Genomic DNA, 12,948 nt, shown 5'->3' on the forward strand with positions numbered 1-12,948 from the left:
TCCTCTTTGAGCGTTCACTCCGACAAGGTCACAAAATTCTACCAAACAAGTGTGATGGAAACAAGTAAGATGCCAAATTCAAAGCACAGCAGTCGGCGGCTTTAGCTCTTCAACTTTGTCGATGTGAATTTGACGCCTTGTCCTGTCGTCGCACTGCAAAGAGACAAAGCACTCGCGTGAACGCGCAGCGCCGAGGAAGCGCAAATGGAGTCGGAAAGGAGAGCGCACGCAAGACAACCTTGCGAACCAAAACTCAGGCTGTCCTCGTTGAGCAACTGAATATTTCATGCTAAGGAGCGGGTGCTTTTGAATCCCACCATCCAAGAAGCGATGTAAATGTATAAACGGATTGATGTACTCACAACACGGGTAAACACACACACACGCCCCACGGGGGCCGCGACAGCCGCCGCCCGCTGTGGCAATTGGTTAATGCCGGCGCGGAAGAAGAGGCGAGGCAAAAAAAAAAAAAAAAAAAAAAGTAAAATGGCTAATTGACTTGAGAAGCTAGGCCGGGGCGACGTTCCGCCACTTTCAACACACTATCATGTCAAAGCCAAAAGGTAAGCAGAGCTGCATTGGCATTTGTTGGTGTGCCGCATGCACACATCCGGAAACTAATTGACAAAATATGAATCGAGGTAACCGGACTCTTCTTGGTTGGAGAAGACCTTTCACCTTTTGGCTAATTTTTTTTTTAATATCACTTTCAACTGGCAACTGAAAATCAAAAAAAATTCAAGTGAAAATTTAATTTAATATCGAACACAATGAAACAAAATGCCAAAGTTTTCAGATTTTAATTTTAGAGCTCTGACTAAAACTACACCCCAAAATAAATTCTTAAAGTTCAATACATCCGAACTGTAAGGCTGCACGATATTGGAAAAACATGTCGACTATAGCATTACGATATTAACATGCGTGAAGTTTTTTTTTTTTTTTCATGTGGCAAAATAAAGCAAGCAAGCTCAAAGCTAATTCATTGTAATTCCCTCGATTATGTCCAACTTTTGGGTGGCAATGCGCATTTTAACTTTGCATCTGTATGGTCAAAGTCAGATAAAAGCAAACAATTCCAAAAGAAAATATTGTCTATGCATATTGTCTTGGCGATATGCATATTGCATAGGCCAATATCGCCACAATGATCTTTAATCGATATATTAACAGGCAGCGATTCTTTCGAATGGCACAAGCGTGAGCGCTGCACTCTGAAAATGACTAGTTGTGCCTAAACCGCAGGGGTGGCCAAACTTTTGAGTACGAGGGCCCGCATACAGAAAAATAAACAGAGGATGAAAGGGCCACTTTGTCATCCTCCGACTTTATTGAACATGCTAAAACCAATCAATCAAGCGATTTGAAGATTTTATCTTTAAGTTTCTGTAAAAGGCAAATAGTTTTGGAATGTTCATGATTTTGGGGTGGACTGCTGCCCCATATCTGACTAGAATAGGTGCGCCCCTGGCCTGAGCAGAACTTCACATTCAGAACCAGCACAAGACTCATCTAAAATAAGATGAGCATTTCTGTAGCAGCGTTTCCTTGGCGAGTTTAATTCATCAATAATGTGATATGTTCACAAATCAGACTTTGTCACAGATAGCAGAGAGCCAAAAGAAAACATTTTGGAAAAAAATGTCAATTTTTCCAATTGGTGCAAACAGCTCACACATTCCCCCCAAAAATGTCAGACAATGCAGTTTCATTACAAAATTGTTTCTTTGCCTGGTTAGAAAAACTCCACAAGTCATTTTTTTGTAGTAGTTGAGGCCATGTTAAAGTTTTGGGGGTTTTTTTGTATCTGCTATGGGATGTTTAAAAAAAAAATAAAAAATGGACGACAGGCCGCAAATGGCCCCCAGGCCGTAGTTTGGACACGCCCGGGCTTAAGGAACAAAAGGTGACTGTGATGCGCAAGAAATGACAATTGCTTTGGCCACACTCTGTCCATTCACAGCGTTTTCACGTGGAACTCAACATATGGACCAACACATTTGGGCGAACTCTTGTTTTTTCATTGTCTTTTCCAACATTGCGCAAGAATACATAAATGTACAAGTATACGTCGGGGTTGACTTGACTTTAGTGCGGCAGCGAACGTATCTTTGCTGTGGCTGTCACCAAACCTCAGGGTCAAGGAAACTCAAATTCAAGATTCGACTCAAAGTCACTTTTTCAGCTGCGTATTTCCCGACCTGATTCTCAATCTGAAATGAGATGACGTTGGAAACAGACAAATCAGTGAGACGCTTTTTGGCTTTCAAATGATTTGCCAATTGAAAACGGGCAAGGATGAAACATGGGCACTGATACTTATGGAAAGTGGAGGTCAAAAAATAGAAATTGACAAAAACAAAACCGAATGAAAGATTCCAATGAGGGATGAAGGATTTTTTCTTTCGCTGCTCAATATTACGATTGAATATGCGATTATTTTTTCAACAAATCCATAAATGTGTTAGCCTTTTACATTGAAGTTTTTTCCCCCTCCAAATTGCGTTCTACTACCTTGTGTTGTCACTTTCAATCGGATGAATAGTTGAGCCCCAATTGTGCCGGGAGCGACCCCGGCCACGTTAGCAAACGTAGCTCGTTGCGTGCAACGTCTTTGACGGGCGACCCGCTGGCGCGCCCTCGGCCGAGTGACAGGCAGGCCGTCAATCATCTCGCGGGGCTGACATTGTCTCCCGCTGACCTTAATTAGCTTGCCGACACGCTGGGGGCAGACGTGCGGCGTCCCCCGGCTTGACACCGAGACGGCGCCTCCCAACTTGCTCCCAACTTCCAATTGGGGCGCATCCATAATGAATGGCCTCCTCCGTTCTTGGCCGCTCTTTACGTCGGCAGGCTTTGCCGCCGCGTTCCGACTTGCATTACCTGTCCCGCTCTCAACTGTTTGCCTCTTGTTTTATTCAAGGCTTTCCTCTCCCTCCCCCTTCGCTGTCAATCCGAGAAAGGAAGGAAGCGGCGGACGCGGGCCAGCGCCGCGTTAGCATTCGCACGCTCCGGTGCTCGGCTTTTGGAGTACATTTGCTTGTTTGCCGCGCGCACCGAACGGTCCCGCGAAACCTCAGCCAAATTCATTTGCAGACGCCTGTTCGCCCATGCCAAAATCATAGATGAAACTTTGATGGGCTTTTACAGTACGCAGGCAAGTCTGGATTGAGAGTTGCCGTTCTCGCTAGCAAGCCAAGGGAATACATGCCTGCGAGGAATGTTGGACTACAGTACACGCTTTGCTCAAACATTTTGCTCTTCAAACGGACAAACTTTGTCTTTGAAAGTAGCGCGTGTTTGAACATCTTGTGCTCATTTCTCTTAGCCCCTCTACGATGGTTTGCATTATACATTAGCATTAAGCTACCAGACTTGTGTCTATACATTTGGTTCGGATGAACATTTCGGTTTCAAATACGCAATGCTACATTCAATCTCCTTTGTTTTATGTTTCAGTTTGAAAGGAAATTTCAACAGGGAGTGACGAACAGCTTCTGTTTTTTTTTTTTTTTTTTGCTAACTGTGCAAGCGAGTCTTCATTTCATTTCCCAAAGTAATGTCATATGAAAGTCTCCAATTTCTTGACAACAAGAGAGAAAGAACAGGCTCTCTAGGATACTTTGGAAAGTGTCTTTCAGTTTGTTTTTGTCCTGAGGTTTTGGAGATGGTGACAAAAAGGTGGACCCGAATGCAGGGACGTAAAGCCGGGTCAATCTTCAACCGGAAGAATTTATTTCCAAAACCAAATGAGGCAGACAAGGCACTGGGGCAAATCGACCTACAAAATGAGCCGCGCCCCAAAAAGGCAAGAAAGAAAAGAGCAAGTCGGGAAACAAAAGACTCACCACTTGAGAGCGTGGACTACGACACTTGACGCTAATCGTCCGACACAAACGCCAATGCAAGCCAACTGACAAGACGGCGAGTTGCACCCGCGAGTGGCTGGAGGGACATATAACGGAAAAGCATTTTTTTGGGGTGGAACATATCAACTTGCCGACTTGAAATCCCTGCTTTGTCTCCTTTCAAGGGGAATGCGTTTTAGACAACAACCAGTGGAAGTAGCTAGCTTGGAGACATTGGAGTAGGCCCGTTTTGTTAGAAAGGGAATCGCTGTCACGCTGAGTTAGTGCACTGGCCTGTCAGCCACGAAGGTAACGGCATACACATTCATTCCCGCCGACTAGAGTGCTGAGTCAGCTAATGGTAGCACTCATGGCTCAAAGACCTTTGGAAAAAAGGTTGTGAAATTGACACAACCACAGTCCTTGGCTTTTGGCAACAACTAAAGGTGGCCGCATTCGACCATTTTCAACAAAGACGGCATCATGAATTAGCAATTTTTTTCTCTCTCTTAGGCCCTGTCTACACGTAGCCGGGTTTTTGGAAAACGACGGATATAAGCCTGCCGTTAGCCCTATCATCCACACGTCCCCGGAGTTTTTTCAGGGAAAACGCAAAACTCCGGCCGCAGTATCCGGATATCTCCTGATCCGCGTTTTTGTCTGGACGGGTATAGCCGGAGATTTACGTCGTCACCGCGCGACAACAATGCTTTGACGTCACTTTCATTAGAGTCAACATGGACTCTCGCGGCGCTGCCTTAGTTATAGCCATTCTCGATGCGCTTTTTGCTTACTTATTTGTCCGCAACCAGCCACTGCTTCTCGGTGAAAGGTTTGAAAGCAATTCGGACCTTTTGTCGGTTCTCCCGAACGAGTTTGGCGCCGTGTTTTTGCTTTCGTAGAAGTGACTCAAAGGACAGAAGTTCCTTCGGAATGGACAGTATTTGGCTAACTACTGCCGCCTAGAGGCTTGGCGTGCGTTTGAAAACGCACTTCTGCGGCGGCGTGTGGATGCGTTTTTATTTTAATGTGTATTCCAACGCAGGCGGGGAGGGTATATACGGCTGTTAAAAACCCCCGGCTACGTGTAGACAAGGCCTTAGCGTGTGATGAAAGCCGATTTTGCGGTGGCCTTGCATTGTGTTGCTTCATGCGGCACACTCTGATAGGTGACAGCCAAAGAATCACGACTTGCTTTGCCCTTTCTCGGCCGTGGTCGCCTTTGCCTCTTGGTTACGTGGACACCCCCCCCCGTTATTATTCCTGCACTTCCTCTGGCCGGCGGGCTCTTCATGTTCAGCAGCCCCTTAACTCCGCTCCACTAACTCCCTCGTTTTCCATCAGCCTCCTCGGGTCTTCCTGCTTCTGGGGCGCTCCCCAAAGATTGATGAGTCTCGGCTCCAAGGCGAGCGGGCTCCTTTAAAGATGCATGAGGAGGATGAGGCCGCCGGATCTGTCTGTGGCTCGCTCGCATTCTCGCGTTGCCTTTTCAACGCAAGCCCTCCAAAAGTGGGGCCACCTTGGCGCACGGTTGCCCTCCCATCCCGGCGAAGGAGACGCCGCCCTCACGAGGTCATTAGAATGAACCAAAATCAACAACGTAAATGGTGGGAAAAGTCTTTCCTTGAGCATAATACGAACAAGTTGGGAGAAGAGAAAAAATAATAATTGAAACCGCACTGTCTGCTGACAAAAAAACTACAATGACAGAGAAAATGTCCATTGTTTTGGTCTGTGTTCATTTATTTCGGGCAAAAGCATTTTGGGTCGATTTGAAAGCTATTCATTTTGGCTCTGATTTGTGGATGGTTGCTCATCTGTTCAATTTGAATGCATTCATTGAAATGGCATCCTTTAAGGTTTTATTACACACTACTTATTGTGCCCGTTTTTTATGTCGCAATAAAAACTAATAAAGGCTGGCAAAACCCCTTTAATAACTAATTAACGCTAACTGAATTTGAAAAGCTAATGGTCCAAAAGGGAATCTCATCCAATGTCTATGGATGCATATATATATATATATATATATATATATATATATATATATATATATATATTCATCCAATGTCTATGGATGCATATATATATATATATATATATATATATATATATATATATATATATATATATATATATATATATTTGTTTTTTTAACATCCGGAACACTCCAGGTGGCGAGTTAGCATATACCGTACCGTGGTACTCAAGAAGTCCCTAGTTTGACGGTAGACATAATTGACAAACACCAAGATCGACAACCCCCCCCCTCCCTGCAGATGATGACGTCACATTTGTAAGCATTCATTTCTTGATCTCAATCTCCTTATAAACAACCCTAAACTATTTCCCAGGCGAAGATAGGAGAAAGCAGTAGTACGTACCTTCTTTCTCGGCTCGGAATATGAAGGTCCGAAGCGAGGTGATGACCTCAAACTTGTTGTCCCCTAAAGGCCGCACCTGTCGGATGGCAGTGGCCGCAATCATCCCTTTGGAGTACATTTCCTGGACACAGAAGCAGAACACACCAACAACTTCACAAATTTAAGCAAACGACGCAAATTGTAACCACATGATCTTGTCTCCAGCTAGTCGGAATTACTTTTTTTTTTTTTTTTTTGGCCAGAGCATACTTTGCATCAATGGGTGTGTAATTCTCGGCTGCATTGTTGTTGGTTTGGAATCAGATTCGATTTGGAAGCGCGGCTGACGGATATCCTCATCAAACTGGAGCCATAAACCATCAATACGGCAGGCATCCTATTTATTTACACAAATGCCGTCCCCGTTTGCCTCTCAGGCAATAACGCTGATGAAAGGCGCCCAGCTCCTGGATGAGAAGCGCTTGAATCAAAACCTGCTGCCAGAGAAAGATGACTTTATTAGCCAAGCTGATTTTTTAAAAAATGTTCAGAAACCTCCAGCCCAGGATAAGAAGACAATTGAACTAAAATAGCCCATGTTAGACAGCATAAGCACAAAGAAATTATATGGCACATCTGTCCTGTGGACCTTCGTCCAACTGCAGCTCATTTGGACAAATTCCCGAAGAGGAGGTTTGGCAAAGAACAAGGCCTGGAATTCACCCAAAAACCCAGCTTCAAACCAAAATGGCTGACTTCCTGTTCACTGTTGAGCATGGATCCTTGAGACTTTTTCATGACTTCTCTTAGGGTAGACGTCCATCGGTGAAAGTGAGGTTGGGGGGGGGGTTAATTTTTTCTAAATTTCCAGGCCGCCTTTTCATGCAAATTGCTCTCAAATGGTCTGCTTCAATTTAAAATGGCTGACTTCTGCAATTATGTGCATTGGCCCTTGAGACTTTTTCATGCGTCTTGCTATGATCGACAAGTCCACCAAATTTTGTGTTGATCGTTGAAACTGATGACTGTTGTTGTTCATTTTGTAAAAAATCAAGTTTCAGGTCCCATTTTCCTGGAATTTACTCACAAAATGTCTGTTTCAATTTCAAATGGCTGACTTCCTGTTCACTTTTTGGCATGGGTCCTTGAGACTTTTTCATGTCTCCTATTATGATAGACCTATCCACCAAATTTTGTGTTGATTGTTGAAACGGGTGACTGTTTTTTTTTTTATGATCATTTTCCAGACCCTTTTTCATGGAATTCCCACCCAAAACGGCTGCTTCAATTAAAAACAACTGACTTCCTGTTCACTTTTGTGCATGGTTCCTTAAGACTTTTTTGTGTGTCCTCTTCTGATAGACATGACCATCAAATTTGTTGTCGATTGATCAAACTGGTGTCCGGGGGATAATTCTTTCAAACTGTCCAGTGGGTGGCATTGAATGAGTTTTGGGGATAGTGTTTGGGTCCTCTACATGACGCACAGATTTTTTGTTTTTTTTCAGGATACATGGCTCACAAGTGGTGAATTTTCCCAGCATGATTGAAGCCCCAAATTTATGGAAGAATAATAACAAATAACTGTCTCACTGCAATCTACTTTCTTTTCAGCCTTCTTTGCACAATTGAGCAAAAAACGTGGGGGCGCCACATGGCTAAAGTGGAATTTGCAGTACTGTTCTGTGTTTTTCTCCCTATGAAGGCATCCAAACAAGCGAGGACGCGCGACACTTTGCGGCGGGTCATCGGCGGCGTGAACGAGAAACCTCAATACCGGGGCATCGATTCGAATCAGCATTCTCAGCCTGATGCGACAAAGAAATGCCCTTAGGGTGTCAGGGGAAAAAAGCCAATGTTCTCCTAAGAGGGACGTGCATTATGTTACTCTAGCGGTGTGAAAATCACTGGCTCGTGAGAAGAAAAATAAGGCAGACATTGCATTATTCATGCTCATAGTGTCATTAGCGTTGCGACATACCAAACAAAAAAGGCGTCATTTTGTTTGCTGCACACTGTGGTATATGGGAGGAAATACGGAAAGGGAGGGGGTGAACTTGTGACTCCCTCTTGGCATTCTTTAATTAAGCCGGGTGACCTTGCCGCCCACAGAAGGAGAACAAAATTCAAGCAGCCAAAAATATCACCCGGCGCAGTCAAGAGGGGGAGAACCAGAGAAATTAGGTCCGTGTGAGAGGCCAAGGAGGACCGAGGGAAAGAAAATGGGAGATCCGAGGAGAGATCGCGCAAAAAACGCAGAATCTGAGGAAAGACTCCATCAAATGGAGTTGGCTGCGGGGCGCTCACACTAAAAGCGGGATGCTAACATTAGCACCAGCATTCATCCGTTTTCAGTAGTCTTGTCCTCAATCGGGTGGACTGCTCACTCAAACTGAACCACTTTGAAAAACAAAGTCATTGCAATTGTTTTTTCACACAATTTTGCAACTGAGATCAAATATGGGATTATTTTTTTTCAAGGTCCGCTTCCCATTAATTGTTTTCACAAACACAGAATTATTATCATTTACTATACAGTACATACACGTTTTGGTCTTCTAAGAACAGACAACCAACGATATTGCCATTAGTTCTGTCTGGGGCTGAGTTTTCGGGTGTTAAAAGTTTCTGGGCGAGGACAAGCATGGCAATGTTTCGGCGTGGATCCGCGTAGCAACGAGCGCACCGTGACGCTCGCGCCGCTTTCTTACCAACGGGCAGCCTTTGTTAAACGCTGCCGAGAGACAGGAAAGCGAATGAGTCAGGAACCCGAGTACGATAAAGGTTGGTATTGTCCGAGGGTGAAAAAAAAGACCCGGATGAATGAGAATAGTCACAGGCACTGGTGGCGAGGTTGTTGTTCTTCCTGCTGCCTTCTCTCTTTTATCATCAAACAAAGTTCAAACTGGCAATACCAAAACAAACAACAACATAGCGCGGGTGTCAAATTGTTTATCAATATTGACGTTTACTGTAAAACACAGTTACATGTTGCGTATTTAACCAAACCTTTGTCTTGCAAACGCCCGCTGGCTTAATGCTAACACATCCTGTAAAACAGTCAAGGGGCTAGTTGCGTATTTAACCAAACCACATAAGTTTGTCTTGCAAAAGCCCGCTTGTAAATGTTTTCACAAGCACAGAATTACTGTATTATCATTTACTATACAGTACATAAATGTTTTGGTCTTCTAAGAACAGACAACCAACGATATTGTCACGCTAGCGCATTTCTTGCCACGGTTTCACACCTGCTTTCCGAGTTTGCTCGTGTGATGTTCGCAAATTGAGCTGTGATTGCTCGTGACCTGAACGCTGAACAACCCTGACGTCGTTTTCAGTCGACAGTGGCAAAATGGCCGCCCCCGGTGACGGCTAAAAACGGCTGCATTTTGCTGCTTCATTTACATTCCACAAACGCAAAATTCATCGCATTCTGCCACTAACGTGGCCGCATAGAACATAGAACACAGAAGTTTTGAGTTTACTTCCAATTTAAGTACTTTAAACACAGTGGATCTACTGATGCCAAAACGCATTGCATTCGTTCGATAGTTTACATTAGTGTTTCAATTACATTTGACTGGCAAATACACAGCACACTCAGTTTATTGGCCTGTTCGTGTTCAATGGAAAACATTCAAATGAATGGAAACGTTAAATGCAATTGAAATGTGTCATACACGTATTTGTATCCAAGCGTGATAAAACAATAGGTCCTCTCCAAAGAAAGATGACTCAAGGAGAAAAGGAGACACGAGCTGAGTGGCTGATCATTACGCCACCACTATGCTTTAACGGTAATTAATTGTCTTAATTCCAGTTTGGGGGTCAGGCAGGAGAGAGTTGTTTAATTGCGACTTGCGCATCTATAAATACTCGCGGGAAGAGTCTGATGAAAAGACGAGGTCAGGCGAAAGACGCGCGCGCGCACATACAGACTACCCTCAAGAGGACAAAGAAAGCAATGAGGCCTAACTATCTCTTTCTCAGATAGCACACTCACCTGACTGCCCCCCCAAATCCTTATTTCCCCTCACACTGACCTCCTCCTTCTCCACTGCAGAGCCGGCGTGAGAGTACGACGGAGGGGCGGGGCTGATTTTTCCTGCACATTTGGCTCAGATTTTTTTTTTTTTTTTTCCCCACAAAGAAAGTAAAAACAAGCCAGTAAACTTCACGGAACAATTAAGGCTGAGCGCTGGAGCTAAAGCACACAACAATGGAGGCACCATGTGGAGAGAGAAGCAGGGAGGAGGGATGGGGCTGCACAAAAAAAAAAAACGGTTTCAGCACATTTGCAATGGAGGCATGAGGACACCAACTGGTGGCAATGAAAAGCTCACCCACAATCCCTCAGTGAGCTATTAAATCAAGATTTAAAAAAAAAAAAAATCGAATCTATTTTTTACTTCTTCTTTTTTCGCACAAAGCTGCTCTCTGCATTGCATTAGATTGAATAAATAATCTGGATTTTTTTTTTCACATGATATACGGTAACCTCCCAGGCTACCTGTTAATGAGTTGCATCAAACATTCTGCCCATACAAAGGTAGTGATGCTCTGTTTAATTTGCCACTCTCATGTAGGTATTCCTTTAAAAATGGAGGAGCAGGTTATTTAGTTCACAAAAACAAAGGAAAGAACTCAAACAATAATGGAAAAAATATTATACGTGAATGAAATAAAGTAAAAACTAAAACTACAACTAGAGTGAAAACATTCTTCGTCAATTATTTGCTTCCATAAATTCAAAATGTAAATATGAATTTGTTTTGTGGATGATTTTCAATACATCAATACATTTCTGAGACTGTGATTTTTTTAATATAGAATTTCTGACAAAATACTTTTCGTGACTCGACAAATCTCCTGTATAAAAAAGACGAACGAATAAAAAGTCAAATTAAGCATTTTTGAGAGAAAAAAAACCCCTCATAAAACCAAGCAGAGCTGTTCTAAAAACTAACTACGTTTGAAAAATGAAAGTCATATAACAAAATAAAGGGACTAAAATGAAAAATCCTAACACTATAATAACTCTCCTAGGTAAAACTACAATAAAACACAACCATCCCGAGGAAAAATACCTGGTCCTAAAAGACATTTTTAGGGAAGGTACAATGTCCATTGTAATGCAGTGTCATTTGCAATGTTGTTTCCATTCATGCTGCTGGCTCAAGCAGCGCCGCCGTAAATGCTGATTTACTCAAGTCTTTTGAACTAAAGCCGATTTAGCGATTTAAAACCGTTGTTGTGACACGCCTACCATTCGGCCATCCATTTTCCCTCCCGCTTGCTTGCAGGTGTGGCGGAAGAAAAAGTACATATTTGGCACGTAAGAGAACATGTCAGCTGCCATTCCACTACGTGTCAATGGAGGGATTTGCTGCATCAGGCTGACGCACCGCAAAGACTGATCCGCGATCCTAAAACCCTGCCCCCATCCTCCTCACTTCATTCCCTCGTTCCCTTGAAGCAAGGCTTTGGACACGCAAACACACAAACACACACACACGCCCGACGTGGCATCTCAGGACCCAGGGGACTCAATTTAAAGGCCCAGAGCATTCTCCCGAGCCAATCCCCGGGTCTTGACGAAATCGGGCGAAAAGGGGCCGATTGATGAGATGGATTGGATGCAAGACGGCGAGCCCGCAGGAGCAAGTGAGACCGATGATCCGGCTCCTCTCCCACGCCACCTCGGCTACCCCGCCATGATGACATCACCGGAGACCTTTCAAGCTGCGACTGTGATTAAGTGCGATTAGTTCTGTCTGGGGCTGACAGATCCCGCAGGATTTCACACTACAAAAGAGAGTTTGCGGGTGTTAAAAGTTTCTGAGCGAGGACAAGCATGGCAATGTTTCGGTGTGGAGCCGTGTAGCAACGAGCGCACCGTGACGCTCGCGTCGCTTTCTTACCAACGGGCAGGTTGGCCTTTGTTAAACGCTGCCGAGAGACAGGAAAGCGAATGAGTCAGGAACTCGAGTACGATAAAGGTTGGTTTTGTCCGAGGGTGAAAAAAAATGACCCGGATGAATGAGAATATTCACAGGCACTGGTGGCGAGGTTTTTTGTTCTTCCTGCTGCCTTCTCTCTTTTATCATCAAACAAAGTTCAAACTGGCAATACCAAAGCAAACAACAACATAGCGCGGGTGTCAATTTGCTTATAAATATTGAAGTTTACTGTAAAACAGAGAATTACATGTTGCGTATTTAAACAAACCTTTGTCTTGCAAAAGCCCGCTAGCTTAATGCTAACAGATACTGTAAAACAGTCAATGGGCTAACAGAGCTAGCATTAATATCACACTATTTGTTCTTTTAATCCAACCTGAGACTGATACTTAACTGTTATGTTTTAAAATTCTGGAGACACCAAGGACACTGTTAGTAAAGCGGACAAGTGGTTGTAAAAATACCACCAGGAAGATTATGACAAAAAATACAGTTACATAGTGTACCAGAATATGGTCATAGTATTGTTCAACTATTATGTTGTTGTTAAAATAGTTTTTGGCTGTTTTCCGGTGTAGTGTTTTGTGTCAATTATCAATTATTAATTGTTCATTATTGCTTTCACTTGTTGTGTATTATGGCTATTTTGTTGTTGTATGTAAAGTGCTTTGTTACAGCTGTAGCTGTTGTGAAATGTGCTATAATTATAATGTTGTATTGCATTGTAGTTGTCTAGTATAAAACCTAACAAGAAACAAAAAGAGTTACATGTTG

At 43.5% G+C, this 12,948-nt stretch overlaps 1 protein-coding gene across 1 annotated transcript in view; it reads right to left on the reverse strand.

Moving 5' to 3' along the window:
- arap2 (ArfGAP with RhoGAP domain, ankyrin repeat and PH domain 2) overlaps positions 1-12,948 on the reverse strand; it is a 73,972-nt gene that overhangs the window by 48,792 nt on the left and 12,232 nt on the right. Inside the window, exon 8 of the mRNA XM_086056765.1 lies at positions 6,233-6,353. Coding sequence (XP_085912891.1) covers positions 6,233-6,353 — 121 coding nt within the window. The remainder of the gene's footprint in view (positions 1-6,232; positions 6,354-12,948) is intronic.

This window comes from Filicampus tigris, chromosome 2 (assembly GCF_054856515.1).
Source record: "Filicampus tigris isolate MCC_2025a chromosome 2, RoL_Ftig_1.0, whole genome shotgun sequence".
Taxonomy (NCBI): domain Eukaryota; kingdom Metazoa; phylum Chordata; class Actinopteri; order Syngnathiformes; family Syngnathidae; genus Filicampus; species Filicampus tigris.